Source organism: Andrena cerasifolii, chromosome 2 (genome assembly GCF_050908995.1).
Source record: "Andrena cerasifolii isolate SP2316 chromosome 2, iyAndCera1_principal, whole genome shotgun sequence".
NCBI classification, from domain to species: domain Eukaryota; kingdom Metazoa; phylum Arthropoda; class Insecta; order Hymenoptera; family Andrenidae; genus Andrena; species Andrena cerasifolii.
In genome coordinates, this window is record NC_135119.1 from 14,036,607 (window position 1) to 14,061,468 (window position 24,862).

General features: G+C 40.7%; 1 protein-coding gene across 6 annotated transcripts in view; it reads right to left on the reverse strand.

Moving 5' to 3' along the window:
• Positions 1-24,032, reverse strand: part of Shab (Shaker cognate b) — a 93,742-nt gene extending 69,710 nt beyond the window's left edge. For 3 of the 6 annotated variants that reach the window (XM_076807191.1, XM_076807192.1, XM_076807190.1), the window contains exons 1-2: positions 23,207-24,029; positions 10,856-12,263 (exon numbers count right to left, since the gene is read on the reverse strand). In XM_076807191.1, the coding sequence (XP_076663306.1) occupies positions 10,856-11,914 (1,059 nt within the window). In that variant the 5' untranslated portion in view covers positions 11,915-12,263; positions 23,207-24,029. Of the gene's footprint in view, positions 1-10,855; positions 12,264-23,206 lie in introns of all 6 variants that reach the window. The other 3 variants (XM_076807189.1, XM_076807187.1, XM_076807193.1) reach the window with 3 other exon arrangements.
• Positions 24,033-24,862: the final 830 nt, after the last annotated feature.

The window sequence follows — 24,862 nt, forward strand, 5'->3', positions numbered from 1 at the left end:
ACCGCAACGTACATTTTTTTGTCATTAGAACTGAAGAAATGGTGCAAAAAGGGTTTCTTAGAGGAATCCCCACGTCAGGTCCTGAGAAATTGCAAACAATACTGGTATATCGAAATCCAATGGTAATATTTTACATCGTCATTGTTTCGATCCTTTCCACCTGCAACATGCCACGTGGTGTAGCAGCATGACGGTTGTCCGACACGTAAAGTGCTTAACCACACATTTCCTCGCCGTTCGATCGCTCGCGGTGGCATCGCAAACTTCCCACTCCCCTGCATTCTTTTTATGGGGCACGTGGAAAGAAAATATTTACAAAGATGTTCCAACAACAACAGGGAACATGCGACAATGAATCGTTGCTGTGCACTCAGCAATGAATGAGGATGCTAATCTATTTGAAGTAACTAATGGGCATTCACTTAGTAGATCACGTATCCAGAAGTCCATTGAACGCGAAGTACGACTCTAAATATTTGTTCTCTACTTCCCGAATTTGTCTCTTTGTCCGCCAAAAGATAGGTGGGAGAAAACTACAGGGTTCCATCGAAAAGAATAAAGGTGACCCTGAAAATTTTCGGAAATAAATGAACCACAAAAAATGTACTACAGTCAGCCTGCTGGCATCTCTAAGCCCAGGTATTTAAAAAGAAAATAATTTGAATTGGTTCAGTAGTAACGGAGATAATTAAGGCGATCAAGTTACCGTAAACTGGGGAACATTGCCAGCTACTTAACATCTATTCAAAAGGAAAAGGAAAAAAATATTACGCATTTTCACACTTGAAGTGCAATCACAAACAATGCAATGTTATAATAGAATACCTAAACCAAATTTAGAAAGGTTAATTAAAAAAGAAAAAATATAAAAGAGAGTGCACGTAACACAAAAGGAAACGGTAATTATTTGCTTTAGGGTTTCATCACCGATTTGAATGAAATTTAGATGTGTTGTAAAACTCTATATTTTGAGCAACTTTTTCCTATAATGAAAACTAAGTAGAGCTGTATACATATGTTTGGAATTATCACGTGTATGACAATTCAGTGGCCACTGCAACGTAATTACAGTGTCGTTTTTGTAATCTACGCGAGGGCCTACATATGACGAAACTTTGAACCCGATTTTCTTGCAAATTTTTGCGTAGCGCATCCTGTGCGTTGAATATATGCTGTGCGCTAATTATATGCAAAGTTTGAATGAAAACGGTAATTGGCACCTCGTGCACCCCCGTCATTGTCAGTCTCTCATCCCGTAGTCTTCTTTTCAAACACTTGACCCAACAATCACAACATGCTACTATTTATAGCCGTGCCTAACTTACGACTTCTCTATTTCTGAATCGTCGACGATACACTCGGAAGTAAAGTCGGTGTGTGTTCATGTCGTGGAAGTCCGATCGAATTTGTGAGATCAAATTCTCTCGTTTTGTGAGTTGTATTGGAATTGTAAGATGGAAAAATGGGGAATGTCGCAAAATCACGTTATCGGGAAAATTAAGTTTTAATACTCCGGTCCATCAGTAAAGAAACAAGGTTCAACGAATCTAATTTTCTTATATAATTTTCTTCCTAAATGGGTGGGGACATTCCGTATTTTGCTCCAGTGCAGAGTGGACATTCCCTGTTTCAGCCAGTATGCAAAATCTTTAGCGTTCTCTTACGGGGACATTTGAACCTTATAAATCGCAAAATCTCGAAAAATTGACATTCCCGATTTTTCCCCCTGAACCTTTATTTTATATCGTTTTTGAAGATCGAGGATTATGTTCTTCTGCCCTAAGAGTCAGTATCTCCGTGAATGTGATTCTGTTTAAAGAATTCTGTATGATGTAGGTACTGTTAAACTGCTTGGCTTCCGAGTGTGTTGGGACGTGGTGCATGTTTGAAAGCGATATATGAAGAAGGAGCGGGGGATGTGGAAGGGGTGTTGCATTTTCAGTTGTTCATGCAACGATTATGGTTTTCAATTATTTTTCTGGATTGCCAGAATCAGATAAGTCATGAAATTGGTCATGGTCACACGAAGATTATAGATTTCCAGGCTTGCGTCAGAACAAGCTTGTGCAGAATAGTGAGGCTGCTCGCAAAAAGCTGTGTCGTGCGAATCTTTCAGTGGTGTCGTTGATTGTATTAGATATATGTAGAGAAATGATAGGCTCGTAGATTGAAAAAGAAGACGAAGCCGATGGCTGCTGGCATTGCTTGTTGCAAAGACAACATAGTTTTATTGAAAGTCGAGGAAACCAATGCGCGTATTGGGCAACCGATGGAAAGGTAAGCCACACTATGGTTTACTGTAAATTGTATCGGATTACCCACAACTTGCACTTATTCTCGCAATTGTGCTATAAATATAGTTTGACGCACGGTGTAATAGACAGGTGTTCCGACTCTGTACCTTTTACCCCAGCGATTTTGTGTGCCGATTTCTGTTTAGTTCCCCTGGCCGCCGCGAGAGGCGTCGTGACTTAAAAGGCATATGCATACTCATAGCCATTCTTGGGTTTTAATTCTTAAATTACTGTAACAATTCCACTGAATTGTTTACGAATAAAGCTCTATGTATTCATGGACAGTCTTATTGTACTTATTATTCTTCGTGTAAAATTAATAGAAAAATGCTTGTTGATTTCTTAGATAATAAACTAAACTTTATCTTCTCCCCATTTGAAATGATATGTACATATATAACACGGAGTTTGTGGGTATACATTTGAATTCTCTACATTTTTATTTCTAAGACCATCTGAGATTAAGGGGAGGTTCTGGTCTAAAAATCGATTTTTTTTATTTCAGTTTTCGAATGTTCAACCTTTTACGAATAAGTGTTTAAAATGATTTTTTGAAATTCGCAAAATTCCTGAAGTTATAGGCATTTGAGTAAAACTTTAAACGCGTTTTTCTCTAAACAGTGTTCTCAACATCGGTGGAACCTGTAGCTCCAAAAGTTATTATCCGATTTGACTGAAACTTTTTTATTTCAACGAATATACTTCTGGCTCATGGACGGACCAGTAAAATTAAAAAAAAAAGGAAAATTGTTATTTTTAAAGGCGTCGAAAGGACGAAAAATATAGAGAAAAACTGATTTCAAACTTCGAGTGTCGTTATTTTCTCAAAAAATGAAATTTTTTGTCATTTTTTTTGGTCAATCCATGAGCGAGTTTCATGCCCTTTTATAATCTGGCAATGTTTTTGACTTCAGTTCAATGGTTTAGGTGCTACAGATTCCACCGATTTGGATGAATTTTTTGACGCCTCAACTTTAACGACTCCCCAGTGCCGTCTGCAATGATTAATTACAAAATAAAAAATTTATTTCTATAGTTTGAGACATCCTTAATTCAATGAAAAAAGTCCCATTAAATTATATGCAGTTGTTTCCCTTTAATTAATTCCTAAAGATCACCTATTTTTGTGGGCTATAGACCGGACTCGCCCCTTAATTGTTTGTGGAGTATCCATTGAGAACGTTGAAATATTTCGTTAAAGTACTCAACAAAATTGCCAACGAATTTAAACATCTGAAAATTTTCAAATCTACACTCAGACATACGATGATCGTTTTGAGTACTTCACATGGAAGTAATTAAATATAAGTTACTCGAGCAAAACCTAGGTTATAATTCGACAACAAAGTATAATAAGTTATAACTTTTTATTATTCATTTTCCTGAATTGATTCCTCAAGTGGATGCCACGTTTAAGAATCTCCTGTCTCCCGTTTTCGTTTTTTTTTTTCTTGAGAATTTGTATTTAACGTTTATTGCCAATGTTATCCTTTATTGTAAATAAAATAAATTCTCACGAAGCACCAATTGCGCGAAGAAGTACTTTACTTTGTCAGTTTCGAGCAGACCCGTACTGGTTAACACTTTGCAGCGCGCGTCATTTTCTAAAAGCAAAGCGTATATATATAGTAACTACTTAATAGTACTGATTCATTTATTAAGATCGCAATTTTACAGAAGGCTTAAGCCACAAGTATAAGTTTCAATTGAAGCGATAAATTGCAGCAACTCTTCGCAAGCTATGTTTCAACGGTTCAAAAATAAACAACTGGCAGTGAGCAATCACTTTGTAAAGGTGCGATCCCACGGCGCATGGCTCGGCGAGTCCGTAGGCTCGTCAAGGCGTTCCCGCGGCGCGGCTGGGCTCGCCGAGCCAGAATACCTTTTCTTTGACAACGGACGAGAAGCCCAAGCCGAGCCGCGTGACCCCGAGCTCATTATCCCCACGACGCGTGGCTCGGCGAGCAAATAGGCACGGCGCGACGCTCGCCGCGCCACGCGCCGTTGGTTCGCACCTTAAGATGTGAACTTACGTTTGGGTGAGTGCTGTTTGTCGACACTTAGCATGTATCATATTCTTAAATAGTGCACAGGAAAATAATTACATTAAGAAACTCTATTTGTGGTGAACACATTGGGATAGAAATTTTCAAAGGGAAAATTTAGTGTGAAAAAATATCCACATCGAATAACTTAATAATATAATGTTGCTTAACGTTTACAAATGTGGTAGGTAGCTGTGTGTTATCGAGTTTAATGCCCATTTCGTTAGAAAGCATGGACCTAATCAAGTAATTACCTAGTGATTATACTTGAACCTGCTTTGATGCTATCTTTTTTTGCATGCAGAAAATGACCTTTGACTTTTCTGGTTAACTAGCACGTGCCCTTTTAATGCCATGAAATCGAGCGAAATCTGTGCGAATCTTTAAACGTCCTCCTGCTCATCGAACCGTTTCCTTCCATGCCTTTGAGCTATTCAAATCAGTGGGACTTGGATTGCTGTAGAGATTCATTGGGATTGTTCTATGTAATTAAAACTTCACTTCCAATAAGAAAATATGAAAAGAAGAAGATCGCAGGGTTCAGAAGCCAAGGAATAGTACATACTTAAAAAATTCAGAGAGAAATGGTTATTGTACATGAAACAATCGAGGGGTTGAAATGGTAAACGATGTAAGTGCCAGTAAAAATTTTCAGTAGAAACAAAAAACGCATGTCTGTTCATTTTCCACTTGTATCGTTTATCAACCGTTTATCAGAACTTGATCGTTTATCGCTATGGACTTTCAGCGTATGCCACCTTTACAGATTTACAGGGAAGCAAAAAGATAACGGCCGTGGAGATTGCTGGCACACTCGTCGTTTCTCACCACAGCGAAATTGGCACTTACGATTTTAGCTCTGTCTTGCGATAGCCCTAACAGTTGAAACAAATTATTCTAGCACTTATAACTTTTGCCACCGTATTCCGCACGGAATTCACAACGTTTCTTACTAAAAACACTATTTTTTATTTTTATTTTTTGGCACTTAGATCGTTTATCATTTCAACTCCTCAATTCATATTTTCAGAGACAATATTCAGTTTTGGTAATATCACTGATTTCTTTGCTACTTTTGCAATGGGAGTAATACTGCAATATTATAAGATAAATAATAGTGCAATTAGTAATTACTATTTTGTTGTTATTTTATAATATTATAGGGCGTAATATAGCCTTGCTTGGCAGTAGCAAATGCAAGTAATGTCTGTCAAGCACAGACCAGGGATTTTCAAGAGTACTTAAATTCTTCAATAAGGAACATGATACCTGAATCACTATTCTTCGACAGCAAGGCAAAGGTACGATGAGATATATTATAATAATAAAAGAAACTAAGACAGCACAGCTTCAGTTGAGCCGAATGAATTCTATCCAATGAAAAAAAAAATCTAACTCGATTCGATGAAACAGACGCAAATAACGATTCGCAGAGATCATAGTAGAGTGAAATCTCCGTATTAGAAACTTACTTGGCAATTAATCGAGAGAATAATTTATATTAATACACCACCATAAGGACTATAATATATCCCAGGCACATATTTTTAATACATAGCAATAATATTCCTACTGTTTTCTTACAAATCCTACTACCTATTTAAAAAACAATATATGTATTCCTTGTTCTAAATGGAAAACACTTGGTAGGCCTCAGGCACAGTGCCTATAAAACAACACAAACCTTAGAAATAAACAAATACAGATAACCATTAGAATGTACTTTTGCAAATTACGTGTAAATTATAAATCACGTTTCCAAATTATTCATCCTCAACGATTATTTGCAGTTTGCACGATGCGAGAAAGGTATTAACATTCTGAGTGGCGCCGGCGCGTTTTCACGCCGTGGGATCTCAACTTTATGCACGACTTCGGCGTGTTTTTGCACCGATATTCTGTGGAAAACATCGAATGAATTGTTCGAAATTCTTCGAATGTTTACTTTGAAAATAACGCGAAAATTTTTATTTCTACATGTTCTATTAGAACTTGACGAAAGAATTGTCAATGGGATGGCAGAATTTTGCTGATGAAAAAAATTTAAAAAAAAATTAAAACCCACTTCAAAATAATAAAAATTCACTAAAAAGTAGAAAATAATTTGTTTCCTTATTTAATCTACGACTCTCATATTTTTTAAGTCGACGCCTCATCATTTGCACCGTGTAAATCTGGCGTCGACTTAAAAAATATGAGAGTCGTAGGTTAAATAAGGGAACAAATTATTTTTTACTTTTTACTGCATTTTTATTATTTTGAAGTCGGTTTTAATTTTTTTTAAATTTTTTTATTTTTAACTTTTTAGTTTTATATATACAATATGCTGAGGAGATATGCGGGGACTAAAAAAAATACGGGTTAAATCTATAATCTCCTCCTTTTTGACAGAGTCTAATCTCGAGGCTATTCTTAACCCTTCGTGGTCACACGGGGTGTATCATATCCCGGGATATGTATTTGCCAATATTTTTGTAAATCTTTAGAGCTTAATAGTAAAGTTAACAAATTTTATGAATTTTAACAATAAAAAAAAATCGCTTTCATCCACAACTATTTTTTCAAATACACATTTCAACATATCAAAATTTACATTTCTAGAAAAATACTATTACAGCATGATTGTATGAGTATTACGAATGTACAATTATCACTTAAAAGATTAAAAAATACGAAAGTGGTAACATAAAAATAACGTTGGGGTGCAGTGAATCAATTTGTGATTATAAGAAGGTGTGACCACGTAGGGTTAATTATGCGAAACGTACAATAATCGATGCAGTTTCATCAGAAAAACTCCGCTCATCCCTGGGTACTACTCGCACGAAGGTCTAATAAGAAATATAGGAATTTAAGGAGGCTTTTTTCTTCCGAAGCCCGAAAAGCATTGGTATTTTTTTAGAAATTTATGGGAAATAAATTATTCAGTAAATTGTTGTGAAATTATACACACGCGTCCATTGGCTTTTGGACAATATAATACACATAAATTTTCTAAGTACAAGGATCATTATAACACCTTTAAAGCCATTTTTCTCGAAACTACATTTTTCAATTTTGCGAAAGCGACATCTCAAAAACTAATAAAGTTATTGATTTGAAATTTTCAAAGATTGTAGAAAATATATCCCTCTATTGCGTGAACCAGAACTACAGCAATATCTATGATAGTTTTTGTTATTAATAAAAGACATTTTTTACGATTTTCACTTCAAAATGCCGTTATTTCGCGAAATTTTCAACACTTTATATTTATTCCAGTTCAAGCCATAACCAGACTCATACTTCGCAACAGTTTGTTTCAATTTTTGGTCCAGTTCACAGTGGTGACCTGCAATTATTTCCCCAAGTGGAACAAGTTTTTCTTATAAACATATTTAATATGATGTTTTCGGAAAGCTATTATTTATTCGAGCACGGAACAATTTGTATCTATTTACCAAAATCTGATGAACATGTGTGTGAAAATTGAGAACGATCCACCCAATAATTTAGATTCCATAAACACCGCAAAATATCCATACATTTTGGGACTCCGAGGGAGAGACTCCTTAAGACAGCTTCATACATATCAGTTCCATGATGGTTCAGTAACGCCAGTGTCACAATTAGTAATTGGCACAGACAACTGTTCCATTCCAAGACAGGGAAACAATATTTTTTTATCACTGATGACGCCTGAACCGTCACGGAACTGACGCGCGTGAACCCACCTTTAAGTTCCCCGGAGCGTCCAGAGCTTGCCAGACAAAAGCTTCTCAGCAGTAGCGATCCCCCAAAGAGAAGCTTAACTCCTTAAAACGACTGTTTTACCAAACCCTTCGCCACTCAAAGTGCTAACTCGTATCTAACCGAAAATAAAGAGACTTTGAACACGGAGATTACACTCCACCGTTCGATGGCCACCGAATGTGGCGCAGAGAAGAATCCAAGGGCTGCGTGAAGACGGTGCATGTGCACATTAACCAATGACTATAGGTACACATAGACCATCAGAAGCAGCCGCAGTTATTGACCGACGGCCCCTTGCGCGGTTTAAATATAGTGGAAAATCAATAGTTTCTGTAATATTGACGCATTCAGGAGTAACGTTTGGACGTACGGCGAGGAGGCGTTCTAAAGAGCGACTCCTCCGCGAAAATTCCTCGACCGAGCGTCTCTTATGCTCCCCGTAACAGTCTTGGTCGATAAGTCGACCGAGCCAACGGAAATCATGTAGGATGACCACGTGCGGGCTTGAATATGAGACAGACAAGGAGAGGCTCGAGATCGTCGTGAGTGTTTAGCGTGGCATATAAGGTCGCAGGCGATGTCGGGATTTAGCTTCACCCCGCATAATGTTGTTTCATTTAGGAGCAACAGTGTGTGCAATGTGTATTGTTTGTGGTGTGCATGTTCCATGGAATTGCGCCGCCTGAGTGCCTAGAAACTTTCCTCGTGGTACAATCACGTTCGATCGCATACAGGACGAATTCAACGTTGGCGCGAAAAGAAATATCTACGGGGTGGTTCTATCTATTTAGGCAGCGTACGCGCTAACGCGTGATAAAAGTCTCCGTTTCTAGTCTCTACGCTAACCACGTGCTGTTACGCCTGCATCGAACGGAAGCATGATAGAGCTCTAGTCGCTGCGGACAATTATATTTCTTTTCGAGCTACGCCAGATTCGTTCACGTCGAATTCCATCGGCCGTTCTATCGTGAACGTGTTAGCAATGTTAGTCGCGTATGGCATCGAATGGTTGGTTAACTGTTAAGAACGCGTACAGTATCGAATTGAGTTCGCTGGTAGCGAAGTTAATGCTTATGACATCTCACAGGGAGCGGTGTCGAGAAAGAATCTACGTGATACCTGGTAATCGCGTATTATGCACTCCCATTATCATCTACCGCCAAAGAATGGCCACTACGGTAGTTCGTATGGTTGCGCGGGATTGAAATATTACGTGCTAGAAAGCTGGATTACGGAACAAATGGGATTAGTAATCGTGTTGTTAACACCACCTAGAAATAAAATACACATTACAGACATCGACAGAGAACCGGTACGCTAGGCGACAGTTATCCGACGCTCTCTAATTTCATATTGAAATCCACTATATGCACGCCTGTGCATGGTGCTACGTATTTCTGTACATATACACATGACACGTACCGTGCCGTACATATGTACACGCGTGTACGTACTAACAACGTATAGTGGCGAGTAAGACTCTTGAACGATGAATGGAATGCATCGACACTATACACTGAGATGAGGGGCTTATCTAAATCAAATCTGATCGACGGGTGTATCTAATCCGCGTCTGATTAAATGAACTACAGTTGGCGGGTGTACGCGAATGATTCTGGCTCTGAAAGAAGAACGAGATCTATTTACATTGTAGCTTGGGCGTGTCTTTCGTTAATGGAGAAGCTGACAAAACGTTTACCGGCAATACACAAATATTTACAAGTATTCTAATGCATAGTTAAGAGACGATACGACATTGTTAATGACGAACAGAGTCATGCAAGAATCGCTATCGACTGACTTTTACTTTCTGGCTTCCTACTGTTATGCTTTCCGCGGGGGAATTCTGTGCCTTGTCCAATTGCTGTGGAACAGTTGGGTAGGATAGTGATCGACGATCATCGGAACAACCGCAAGCCAGGATCCAAACCCGATTCGTCGACTCGCTATCTCGGTTAACGCTCTACAATGAGGTTACGTTAAGAACCGCATACGTCGCAAAACGTTCCCACTACACTTTCCTCTACGTAAGAGCTACGTCGAGTCGATTCTCTACTATCAACATGGTAATACCTTTGTTCAAATTAAGGATCCAGCACAAACTGTAAACGTGGAGACATCGTCAATAGATTAGTGAAGAATTTTCGAGGATTCTCGCACGATAGCAAAATGCGAGAAGGTTTTTCCAACGTTTACTAGAACAGGCTTGTTACAGGGATTTTGGAAATACTTGAGCAATCTTTCGTTCGTGCAAATCGTTTTGAAAGAAGCCGGGTCTAGGGTACTGACTGATAGCGCCCAGAACGGGGACTACAATTGCAGAGAGGTGTCTCTGTTCCAAGTGCCCTCGATTGCGCGGCTCAAATGCACGGAGAAAAACTGACCCGTTCAATCGAGGCTGGTTTGAAATGAAACGGAGAAGTAGATCGTATCTAGTTGGATGCTCTATCGAAAGTAGGTCTTACGATTAGTAAACAACAAAAGAATTTAAAACACGACCAAGAACAGCGACCCTCGAAGTCGAGGGGTCCGTCAATGCCAAATGACACATTGTTGTTGCGGCAACCCGTGTTTGGCACGCGTTCAAGCTTCTCTCCCCGGCCAAATCTGATCTCGGAATACCATTCCAATTTTTCTCCGCCGATTCATCGCGGAAACTGAAAACTAAAGCCGATAGGGGCGCACGCATGCACGTACACGTACACGTGCGCTTGCGCGCGGGCTATCACGATCCCGTTCGGTACTCCTAGTGGCAACACGTGACCGTTTAACAATACAACTCACCCTTGCGGCGATGGACGTAGTCGGTTTCTCCAGCAGGTCCCACAGCCATTTCTGATACTGCGCGCACTGTCCCTCGCCAAACTCCTCCTCCTCCCTCTGCCTGAGGGACTCCGCTTCCTTGCGCATCTCCTCGTGCACGTGCTCCTTTCTCTGGTGATACTTGTGCTGGCAGCAGCTCTCGAGGTACAGCTCGTCGACGCCCCAATACTCAAGGTCGTCGCTGAACGCCAGCACGCACATCTCGTCGACGAGATGTAGCTTTCCGGTGCGATAGAAGTTCAATATCGAGCTGAACGACTTTGGATGACGATCGAAGAAGTACTCGTTATCGATAAGGGAATAATCGTCGCAGAGCTCGGTGATCGCCTCGTGTGTATTGCAATCCTTGAGGCGGCCCAGACGCGTGTGCGGCAGCCTCTCCAGGGTACGCCACAGCACCTCGTGCTTCACGCCGCCGACGTTGATCGAGACCCGGCGGTTAAGGGCCTTCGACCTCATGATCATAAACGGCTCAGGCGGTAGGGACGTCATCGATCTCGAATAGCTACGTTGCTGCTGCATCTGCAGCGGCAGGGGTGGCGGCGGCAGCGGTGGTGGCAGAGGGGGCGGTAGAGGAGGCAGTGGCAGGTTCACCGGCGCCACGGAACCAGTCGGCCCTACGGACGACGAGAACGGAGCGTATCGAACCTCCTTGTTTGTTCCACCGCCTCCCCCGCCGCTTTTTCCTCCTCCGACAACGGCAACTCCACCTCCCCCAGTCACTCCTCCACCCATGTTAACCCCTGACCCTATCACACTACCGCTGATGACTACTGGCCCGACACCGACTCCAAGGGCTCCTCCACCGCTACCGGTGCAGCTAGTGACAGATGCACCGGCTGCACCGGCCCGCTGCAACATCGTCGTGCCGCCACCCTCGAATACGAAGCCCTGGTCGGTGCCGATGTAGGGCACCATACAGGACGACGACGATAGCACCGGGCCCGTGCCCACGGCGCTCCCATTACGTTCCCCGTCCGCCAGTGTTGTGTCGTCTTCGTACCTCTTTTTGTTCAGCATCAAATGCCCTAGCCGAATAACACCGCCAGCCTATTACGTCGGCCGTGTTTATGGTATCGCGGCTTTGCGACAGGATTACGTCTCCCTTGTTTCTGTCTTCCCAGTCTTCAACGGCGCTTCTTTCTTCTTCTTCTTCTCCTCCGTCTTCTTCTTCCTCTTCTTCCTCTTCTTCTCCTCCTTCTTCTTCACCTCCTCCTCCTTCTTCTTCTTCTTCTTCTTCTTCTTCTTCTTCTTCTTCTTCTTCTTCTTCTTCTTCTTCCTCCTCCTCCTCGTCCTCGTTACCCTTCTTGTGCTTCATCCGTGCCTACGTCTGTCCTCTTCCGTTGGCCCGGTTCAACCGCGCCATAATCTGAAATGGAGCGTTAAGAAATCGTTAGTGAAATGTTGATGGTGTACAATGTGTGGGAAGTACTATAATGGTATGCTGATATTCTGATGGACGGATTCTTGTGTAGAGTGAATCATAGTTATTGGCACGGGGCGAGACTTGGTAAAGAAGTTTGAAAGTGGATGATATTTAGATTTCAGCCTATGAGGAGTAGTTTTGGTTCCCGTTAAACGTAAAATCTTAAAACCTTCTTAATCCTACAAACATTTGTATAACTTGAGAATCTTATGTAAAATTGTTTAGATTAAGCCTTAGCACGCTAAGGTACGATGATCGACATTCTTCATCAAGAAATGTTTTTCATTGTTGTGTTAGATTGTATTCTCGTGTTCTTGTCATAACAATGTTTCCATTGCACCAGAACAGAATACCAAGAAGAATCGTGGGTTTGATTTGCTAAAAATATTTTAAGTTCCACTATTATTGTTCTCCCATTGTCATTTATAAATTCGCAAGAAAAAGAAGATGTGCTCATTCATTCAGGCACAAACACTTGTCGTTCACATGCTGACGATATCAGTCGATTTCGACACCTAACAATGTCAACTCATCAATCACTGGCAGAAACAAAACGAACATATGAACAGCTTGTTGGACTCCCTGGAAGTTTTTCATTTTTTTGCAAAAGTCATTTTAGGTGATTTCCTTTGTTTTTGTTCCTATTTACCAGAATTCTAACAGTTATCGGTAGACACTTGAGGGGACTAGGCAGTCGAATTGCTTGAAGACCAAGTATTTTTTTGCGAATTAATTGCAAAGAGATGAATACAAATTGTGTCTGGTACTTTTGGATACTGTTTATTAATACTATAAACTGTAAAAAAAAATTTTTTGATAAGAAAAATCAAGACCACCTGTATTGTTTCATAAGAAAAACATGATAATGATCAAAACATGTTTAGAAAGTCTACATTATGGGAAATCCAAAGTCAAGTTCACTAGTAGGAGTCAATCTACTGTTTACGTTTACCTTTCAAACATTGCTGCATCTCGTGGCTATTCTATTTACCATTTCCAAACAAATTACAATAGTTTGTGTTGTCAATGACAGATATTGTCAATGAATCGGTTCGATGCTTTCTGGGATATTAATCGCAAACACGGAAGACATGAAAAACAGTAAAGGGGGCCTCTTCTTGAATAGAAAGAAAAATTGTAATTTTTATTATTGCAAAGTGTGGGTATAAAACCACGGAAAGCAATCTTTCAATTGGAATATTTATGTATTTTAAAACACGCAGACAAAGTGACACCCAATTCTTATATCATTATACAAAAACACTTAAGAGGATAAAGAAATATCAGTTTTCATGTTACAAAAGTTATGTATCATTTTGCTTAAAATCCATTTCGAAATAAGATGCTACAATCGGAGCAAAATATTATTCTGCAGACTAGACTCCACAATTTTAATCCAACAGAAAACAATGAACCCACCTCTTCAATGCCTCGTTAACACACAAAACAAACGCGACCGTCCTACGAAGCATCATTGTTAATGGTATAGACTGCTGTGTACACGTTACAAGATGTAACCGAATAATAGATGCTATTTCCAACATTCCTCGAATCGCAGTTTCCCATCCCTTCTCGACGTCTATGACACACCACCCACCGCTCAGCTGACACGAAAATACGATCCAAGTTTATTTCAGAAGAGTGCGCGGCACCTTCAACCCTCTGCAGAAGAAACTTGCCCACAACAAAACGCGGCGCCTAATGCTGGCCGTACGCGACAGAAAGAACCGTGTCGCTCATAATGAGGCCAAATTTCGAACCTGATATCATCGCCTGCGTTACTATTTTCGTTTCGTATACCATGAGCATCTTCATTTATTACCAGCTAGTATGCGCGTGGAACTTCGTGGCACCCGATCATTCGCGACTAGATCAAGCTACAGCGAAGAGAAAAATCTAGGAGTTTGGGACTGGTACACTTGAAAAAGTTTTTCGCAGCGAATATTGTGCATGGCCTGGTACTATTTATATGCGAGGTTAATACTCTCTGACCCAGATCCACCGCGAAAAGCACCTGTCTCGATAGTCCTGATTCAATCTCACGTGGTGGTAGCAGCGAAGAGGAGGGGGAGGGTGGGGGAGGGGAGCGTGCAAAGTCTAGATCAGTATGTAAAGAGAGCGATTTACTTTGACGAAACGCCGCGATAAATGGCCGTTAAGGCGGTTTTCTCGTCTAAACGGGCAGTTTTAATCTGATTTTTGGAAATTAATAATAGACAAATGAATTAAGCTACGACAGTCGCCTTCCGCACACACGTTTACTGATATTTTGTCTAATCAGTAAAGAAAATTCTAGCCCAATAGCAACAATATTTTTAAAGTTAGAGACCATCGCGTACTTCATTTCTTGAAAATTCTTTCCAAACACGCTGATCATGAGAAACAAATAATTCAAAATTTACTTTAAAATAATTTCAGACATAATAGTGTCCGCTAAACTAGTGACATTGGAGTTTTGTGCCACTGTTATAAATTCCCCGAGTGAAAATGTGTATTTATAGTATTGTTTCAGAAGTGGCTCAGAATTCTCAGCATGTTGCAAAAGTGTGATTGGTTCAGCAGAGATATCTGTGCTACAATTTTGAAAAGTGCGTTTAAAGTTTTTCGTGCAATTTCATGATGAATGGCGACCGATTTAAAGCACTTACACTCAAAACTACTGTGTGAGGACGATAATGGGCACCTTTTTCACCTCCGAAGAGTTTACATGCAAAAGTTGGGAATAGATTATCTGTGTTCTTTACTAATACGAACGTTCTCCATCTTTCTCAACTTTTCTACTGTCAAACTTGTAAGACTTGTAGGGCTGGGACTATTTGTCGAATTTTTCGGTATTCGAATATTCGAATACTTCAGTTGCTCAATTATTTGGCGAATATAATTCGAATATTCAAATACTTCAGTTCCTCAATTATTTGGCGAATATAATTCGAATATCCAAGTATCTGAATACCATTCGAATATCCAAATATTCGAATACTATTCGAGTATCCAAGTATCCGAATACCATTCGAATATCCAAGTATTCGAATACCATTCGAATATCCAAGTATTCGAATACCATTCGAATATCCAAGTATTCGAATACCATTCGAATATTTCAGTATTCGAATACTATGGTGTGAATTATAAATCAAGTTCTTTACATTCATTTGTCAGGGTGAAATCTTGTAAGCTAATTTTGACCCACTTCACACCATACATCAGTATTCGAATAGTATTCGAATAATAACATTCGAATACTCAAATATTCGAAGTTTATTCGCAGCATTCGAATACTTGTAAAATATTCGAATATTAAATTATTCGAATAGTCCCAGCCCTAAAGACTAGTATCAGTATATCAATTCCTTCGAACTTCCTTTTCATCTGTTTCTTTGGACCAATCAATGATTGTGGGTATTTGTATACCCTGTCTGTCCACTTTGATTTTCGCAACCTAAGTACATATCTACGCCGTTTGTTGTTGGGGAGCATAATAAACAGTTTTCATGAAAGTGTCTTTAATGTCCTATGAGTTATATCACAGAAAGAGGGTGCAGGTTGTTGAGGAAGGGACTGCGACTGTTTCTTCATTTAATTTAAAATATAAAGGGACCGTTATATAGATAACTACCGCGCAGGAACTTAACCCTTTGAGCGTGGACAATTTAAACGCCCAGCGTACGTCACGTGCGGGACTCCTCTAGCCGTATCTCTTCACCATAGTCAGTGGACGCCCAGAAGTGTTCCCCGCACAAACTGCACATACTGAATTTTACGAATTTATTCTTAATACTGCTTGCACATCTTCAAGACTCCAATCTTTTAGAAAATACAAATCCAAAATCGATTTTTTGGAACCTTCTAAAGGAGAATACCCTCTCTCTCCCCTTGAGGGGTTATACCTAGTCAGGAGGCCGAAAAGCGGCGAATGTTTGTGAATTTTTTTTGAAAAAGCGGAAGCATATATTTTTACAGAAATTTTTCCACTTCAAAGAGCAACATTTAAAGAACATTTGCTAATTTTTTGTGTAGAAAAATATTTACGTTTATAATAAAAATACAACGACATCCAAGAAGCCGTTTTAAAAACGGTGAGCAAGATAACTCAAAAACAACTGCACCAATCTTTCGGAAATTTTGTGGGCTTATTTTTTATATAAAAATCTACTGAACGACGGAGGAATTTTTTCCCCATTGTATAGTTTCGATTTTATCAACGAAAAACGGCCATTGTGGTATTACACACATTTATTACGTCACCACAATTTGTAAATATATTCTATTGTTAAAGAATAAATAAAGAAAGCTCATTTTACCCCGAGGTTCACTTTGCCCCGGTCTCCCCTACATTTCGCCTCGCTTGACCCAATTTCACGTATCGTCCGCAACATTCTCTCGCTCCAAGTTCAAAGTTACGTAAATATTTTATTTCGATTTTTTTTAGCATCGGGGGAAGAGTGGGTTTTAATATTTCAATAGTAATAAGTTTATTATTCTTCGAGTTGTGGCCACTCGAATTTCTTGTACGAACATCATGGTTTCTGTTTTAGACTCCTTTATGCAAAACTCAAATTAGTTCTGTCGAGTGATTTTAGTTTAACAGGAATGAGAGATTTAGAATTGCATTTTGCTTATTCTGCTTGATATAGCGTAACATATAGTTTTGCATGGATCAATGATCGGTGCTTGGTAAAGATAGACAAATGTATGCTATAAATACATATTTTGAGGGAAATCAACGTGATCGAGTCCGATGAAAGGATGGACCAACAAACACGTTGTAAAGTAGCGCCATCTACTATAACTATTTTTACTACAGCTGATGGGACTAATTTGTGTTGAAATAACTATTTTTGCTCTTCACTTAATAGCGGACAGCTGAAACGTAACAGCCATTGATAGATCGCTAATTTGTAACGATACGGACGAAAGAACAGGGAGATAGGTATACGGAAATAATTGTTCATCAATGTATCAGGCTAGAATGGGCAAAGTTCGAGGAACTCGAAATTCAAAAAAATATGTACCAGAAGAAATTGTAGCACATGTGTCCACTCAGCCATAACATCGTTTGCCCCGTGGGGATGCTAAGGGACGATATTAACTCTTTGAGTGGCAGCCTCCATGGATCCCTCACATTCTGGAATCTGGAGTCTAGAGAATTCGATCGCAAACACATCTATGTGTTAATTCTAAAAATGAAGAGACACTTTGGGAATCTCTTTTGTATATTTAATTGGCCTTTCATCAAACTATTTTAAGAATATGCTCGAGAAGGGATACCTCGATACTGCAATTTTAGAGTAATAGATATTGCATCGACTGATTCAATAGGGGAGACCGGGGCAAAGTGACGCGAAAAAAGTTTGATAGAAAATGGTAGGGAGCCACTAATCCAAATAAGGGAGGAGGATTCCCTCGTTCTTGTTAAACACACACCCCTACGACTTTGAACAGAAATGTACAAAACTATACAAATCTCGAGACCCACCGTACTTATTTAAATAAATGTCAGAAGCAATTCAAAATTTGATAAATATGAAAATGAATGTGTATTTAATTATTATAATTAGAAAAATTATCTTATAGATTATCTGTAAGTATCCCTCAACGCTTTTATAGTAAGTATACACTTTCAAAGTAGAGTAGTAGTGTATGCAACATATACAGTGTACTAAGTACAGAGAAATGTACCTTTGGGTATACGCACTGTGCCCGGGTGGAAAGAAGTCGGTTGAAATATCACAGGGGCAAGAGGGGTTCTTCGCTCGCATTGGCTCCCGCCGCCCGTGTCCCGTTTGCTTGCTTTGTATTCGTCGACGTTGTCGCGCCGGCCAATAGGGATGTACTATTCGGACCCCAGAGTTTCTCGACCGACTTCTTTCCATCCGGGCACGGTAGATTACGAAGCAATTATCATAAAACCTAAGTAATATCGAGTTGGAACGAAATATCGTGTGAAGTCACTCTTGATATAGGATCGCAAAGGGTTACATTAAATTAAACAGGGGAACGTGAAAATTATCATGGCAACAACTATTATTTCATCAATAATGGCAGTCGTAATTTGATTATTCCAATATAATTTAATTCAACCCCCGATCATCCGAATCTGTCTTAAGCAGAACAGCAGAGCCTATATATTAAATAACAATCGAATTGAAATACAGGGAAGGTATTGAAACTCCAAGAAAATGAACCAGGTAACAAAAAAGAGCGACGAAGATGACTATAATTCCCCGAATTATTATTATCAAATTCCGAAACGTTCGCAACTTTCGGCCGGTTAAAAGCTGACGAGAAACGTCAGAAGGAAACAGCTCCACGGAAATGCGCGTTTGAGAAGCAACAGAATGTGAAAATCAAAAACGATTGGGAAATTAGAATGTGAGACGACAGAGGCCATTAAATTGTTACATAATTTCTGGTTCGCAGAGGTGACGTTACGTAACGGGCGACCCTTCTTCGCCCCAAAATGGTATCGTTCAACTGCCCACAAAATATCGATTATTCATGTTTACCCCTCTCTTCGGATAATCAAGATCCTACCATGCAGACGAGAACCCTCTTCCTCTAAAATTTACAAATTTTCGCGACTGCAATCATTATCACTGCTCTATTCAAATTTAAAAGAAAAAAAAAACACCTATTAGCAGGTTTTCGTACACTTTTCTGTGCCGAATTCTGCGTGCTTCTAGTTCTACATACTAATAGTAAAATAAACGCATCTGGGTAACTCTATCGATGAACCAACCACCTTGCTTCTACGAACAGGAGGGCAAACAGAGGGAGAGAGGAGGGTGAGGGAACGAGAGAGACAGACAGAGAGAGAGAGAGAGAGAGAGAGAGAGAGAGAATCGATCATTTCCTCCCATAGTGACCTAGCTAGCCAGCGTGTCGCAAATACGGCTCGATCACATGCCACCTCAATAGAAAGGGTGCGTTCGGGTAAATGGACAACACGCTGTTGCAATTTCACGCAACATTTTTTTCTTTTCGTGCCCATGCTCCATCCGAGTACAGTCTGAGCTATCTACTTTGCGCAGATCGATCCGCGTGGGCGGAAACAACTGCGCGAAACGGAATACCCTGATCTTCCAGCGACGGTTCGCGTCTTCTTCGATTCTCTGGACGAATACGAACCGACTTCCACGCGATATCAAAGGCAGCGTTTCGTGACTGGCAGGCTCACTGGGGAGCTTAGATGCAGAATGTAACAATAGCAGCAAACGAGAAATATAAATCGAACCTGAAGGTGAGCATTACCAAGCGCAGGACTCGACGCCACTGCCCTTCGAAGCCATTAGATGCTGAAAATCTTATCTTCGCGGATGTTTCGTTCTCTAGGCGTGAAAGACTCTGTGGCTTGAGATTCCTCAACCAGCGGTCGAAACTGTTAATAACTTTTAGGTTTTAAAAATTCTTTACGCTCGAAATTCTTGATCACTTTACTGTTTATAACTGTTATGTAAAGATTCTGGCTGAAACAGTTTTAAAGAACCGAAATGGTGTTATATATATATATTTCGGTTCCGGTTCTACAGAACCAATGTTATATCGGTTCCATAACGGTTATATATCGGTTTTATAATAGTAATGTATGAATTGGTTCTGCCATCGCACGTTCCAAAATATTTACGAACAATATCACATTTTTTTTAATGGAAATGGGATTTGTTTACAAGTCTTCTTATCACTGAGCCTCTCTACCTGTAGTCTCTCTTTTCAAAACTTCATTCGATGCAGAAGGAACCGAAATGAAAGGTAGCATCTGTAAATTACTTAAGTATTGAAATGAGAGACTCCAGGTAGAGAGGCTCAGCGAGGGAGGAACTTATGAGCAAACGCGAAGCGCGACTCTTTGGGTCGGAGGGTTTAAGACCAATGGGCCAGAGGCCCAGAACTTTCAGTTATATTCCTGAGCTAGTGGCGAGCATTTCGAATTTCAATACAAAAAGAATTATATTTCATTGAAAGAGGCGTTTTCGCCAGCGAGACATTTTGATTTGTTTAAAAAAATACAGAAAGGTATTCAAATAATCTTGATAATTTATGTATAAAATTAGAAGTAAGATTGTACGTATTAGGAAAGTTATTGCTGTTAGTGTTAGCAATGCCTACTTTAAATTCAGCGTTAAATTAATATTAAGTGATGCTTAAATAAAAAGTACATAAACAAAATTTGTATGTTAAACGATTTTATTAAAAATGTAGTAAAAACTAAATTAAAATGTACTAAAGACTAAAAAATAATTCTTTTCTTGTACTTCAATTTTGATGGTGTTAATATTTAAATAGAATCGTGGGGCACGATATTTCATAACAGGATATGGATCACTTTAATACTTCAACTTCTGGTTCCACATGGTGCCCCACGATTTTATTTCAAGTGTTTTTACCATCAAAACTGAAGTACAAGGAAAGAATTATTTTTTAGTGCATTTTAATTTAGTTTTTACTACATTTTTAATAAAAACGTTTAACGTACAACTTTTTTTATATATATTTTTTATTTTCTAGTTTTCAGTGTTTGTGGATTCACATTTCATCGCGATGCGACTAGCGTCCCGAACGCAGCGGCTTCTTGTCGTTTTCGTAAAGAACGCAAGTGGCTCGTTTCAAATTGTTTGGATTTGTGCTTACGGGTTATATTTATTGACGACTGGGTAATTTTTTCACCCGCTCGGGGTTAATTTTTTTTTTAAATATAAAAAAATATTCAAGACAATTGGATAGTTGGAAGTGGGTTAAACTCGAGTTGCCAGATTTGAGCCATACGTACAAACATACAAACAGAGGATCGAAGACTGAATAAAATCGTTTAAAAGAGAAATATCAACATAATGTGCGATGATAGAACCGATATATAACCGTTATGAAACCGACATAGGTACCTCCTTAATATCGGTTCTGCGGAACTGTAACTGAAGCCGATATAGGCCAGAGCCTTTTTCACTCGTAACTGCTTCAAGATTATTTCGGTTGAAACCACTGTCGCAGCCGTTTTCAACCCCTGCTATCAACCATCAATTTCCGATTCACTTGATATTTCGAACAACGACTTTAAATGTCACGGCACGGCATTTATTCGTGGCATAATTCCAGAGCAACTCTCCCTCTAACATCCCACGGTGGCTTCGTGCTCGTTATGCTCAGTGTTCCCGTTATCGATCGAATTATTATCTACCCCGTCATTCTTCGGGCCCATTTCGATCGTCCTCTCACCGTCGTTCTTTCGGCAGTCACGTTTCCCATCAAATAGCCATGGCGGCGTTGATCGCGATGAAAAATCGCGCTTACCCACTGTGGTGTTATTTAAACGCGCGTCGTTACGCGCATTGTTTGGATGGATGATCTGGATCTTGGCTGCGCGTCAATGCGCTGTTATATGGCTAACGAAAATATTCGCGAAGTGTCGTAAGATACGCCAGTTTCGAATTCTTCGCTTTTAATAACACCACCGCAGGCACGCGACTTGAGAAAAACGCAAACGCGAATTATGGGGCGGGAATTACACAATTAAGGGGGGGGGGGGCGCAGTGACCAAGCATGGAGCTCGGTGAAAAGGCGTAATTAGATAGTATAATGAACCGTGTTCATAGTGCCGCGGGTACCAGTAGTAAAGATGGACGGCGAGCGCCAGCGGACAGTAGTAAAGAACGATTAGTTACGGGCCAACAGTCTCGAACGCACAGAGCGTTGGAGAACCATAGTTGCAGGCCTAACTAGGTGTCGATACGCGTAAAGAGAAATAAAGAAATATGGCGAATGCGTTTGTGAACTAATTCAGCCTGGAAACACCAATTTTCTTTTTTAATAATAAATATTCGTGATGTAATTCATAGGTCAAATGAATATCCGTGTTCTTTGCAATTGGATGAGCATGGGGGACCAAGGAGTAGCTCAGGAAAATGGCTGCAAGTTAGAACAGTAAGGAATTTGTATCGGTGGTTGTTCGGAGAAACCTTGATTGTTGCGGAGGGATCTTGGTATTAGCAAAAATGGAAACTGTTCTCGAAGTTGTTATCGTAAAATGTAAAGAATTCGTAGCGAAATGTGTTCAGTTCAGAAATATTACACCGAAAAGACTATTGGTTGATGACCTAAAAATTCAGTGCCCCGAGATCGATTAGGTCACAGATGTTCGTTGGGATATCGTTGCTCTACTGTGCGAGTGCGATTAATCATTTGAACTGTGTCTACAGTTCCGAAGCACCCTGTGCTGCGTTCACGTGAACGAAAACCACGACACTCTCCAGTTATCGTATTAAGCATCGCGCCCTCTGAATCCGAAGGAAACCTCGTCGTCCGAATTTCGTGACAGTAATGTCACGCAAAGCTGGATATTGTCGAACAAAAGGGGAACAACCACTCCCAACTGACATTTTTCCCTGTTCCAGGAGGACCGAGTCCCTCGCCATAGCAACATCTCAACATTTCCTAACTAAACCAGCAATACCTCGCATCTCCCAACATCATGTTCTATAAAGTGAACTGCCAAAACTATTCCCGTCAGCAATTAGCAAATAAAAATTGCTTGCCCGAGAAAGCAGGAATCGCGGGCAGGATCGCCGCGGAGTCGTTGCAATTCTGATGATAATTCTAATCGTAGCCTGGTCGTGAGGCATCTTGGACCTCCCCCGGCAATGGATCGTCAAGAGCGAGCAGGGTTTCTCGGGCTCGAGGCAGATCGAAGTGTAATATACTCGGATAGTTTTGACAGATTGAAGAACGGGCAGCCGAGGGATTCAAGTTATCTGGGTCTGTGCGCGCGTTATTCGGGGACAGTATTTGACGCGCGCCGGCACGGTGCTATAATGAAGTAGCTACTATACGGAAATAGATGTAGAGGCAGCAGAAACGAAGGAGCCAGCGCACGGAGCAGCGGTTTCGTGACTTACCTCCGCTTTAAGCACGGCCAGCTTTCGTCCGAGAAGACAAGACGTGCACCATGATGTAGCAGCACCGCATCCTGCCGTGGCTACCGCCGACGAATAATGCACTGTGACGAGCAGTGACGATCTCTGACGAACAGTGACGGCGACGCACGGTAGCGTACTGCCACTTGTTCCACACCAAGCGCTGCAATCGACGTTCACGCGTTTATCGATTAGGGGATGGTAGATGTGACATGGTCGCGTTACGTTCAGGTGGTTCAGGTGCGACGCGAGACCCAGGGCGATGGTCACCGCGTTCTACGGCGGAGCTTGCAAGCGGGACAACCTAAAATAAATACACGCGATCGTGTACTGCACTGTTTAATGCACGACCGTTTGATCACCGGGGTCGAGTTAGCGGGACAGCTCCTCTCGGGGCGAGACGGCGGCGAATTAGTCGGGAGGATGCTGGTGACGGTACTGGTAACCGTGAACGTTGCCGGTCGCGTATCCGGTAACGATGACGATACGAATTCTACTACTATTATAACTGCTGCCGCCGCCGACAGAGGTATTGTTTGGACTACGGCCAGATATGCGCCTGCGTCGAGGATTATTGTAAGCTACCCTGTCTATCGCGCGTGTGATGAAAACTTGACCTCTACCTGTGCATCCCGCTTTCCTCTTTTCCCGAACCGATAGCTCGATATCAATTTTGAATCTGTACGTTGCTTGCGCGTGCGCGTGCACGCGCACCCAGGCGCAAGGCTAGTGATCCTCTAGGGAGCCAGCGGAACAGCGCGTATCGTCGCTGATTGGTCGCCGCGATTTTGGAGCAAAAGCGGAAGTAGACGGGGAAAGAAACTGTAGAAAGGAAAGGGACGGAAGTAGCGATGGAAAGAGACAGAAATCAAAGAGGAGATATAATAAGAGGCGTCACTCCGGCCGGAACCTCTGAAGCCCTTACTTGACCTTGGCATTTAATTGGTTGTCTAGTCGAGCGGGATATTCAAATCGACTAAATGCACCTTACCGCAATTTGCTGATTATTGCCGAAGTTTACCGTCGGGTACCGATCATTGCCGAATGGGCATTTAAATTGGTTGTCTAGTGATTTTTGTAGTTTATGTCTGTCCTTATCGAGTGACGCCTCTTATTATATCTCCTCTTTGCAGAAATGCTGACGGAAAGAGAGAGGGAAATACTGATAGAAAGAGATAGATATGTTCAGGATCGTTCCTGGCGGGGGTGCAGAAGGTGCCCCCGCAACCGGGCGGCGAAACTTAGGGGCGGCCGCAGGCCGTTTATTATACGTGAAATTTTGATTAATAAGAATAATAATCGAAACTCTTCTCCATGATAACTGTTTAAAATTATGTATGTATAGATGTAAAAGTAAACACTGCGTATTAAATTCTTAATTAAAGAATATTGAATTAATAAGGACGGCAAATATTGTTTTTGCACCTGACAAGGGAAGATCCCGAACTCGAAAATTCAAAAAATTCTGAAGCTTTGTGAATATGTAAGGGATTTCCTCCTGATTACAACGCGATTTTTGTTTGCTGCTCAAATTCACCCGAAGGGGGTGAAATTAACCCCCGAAAATTCGGCTATTTTCCGATTTTGTGTTATAACTCGCGAAATGTAAGAAGTAGAAAAAAAGTTTCAGGACAAAAG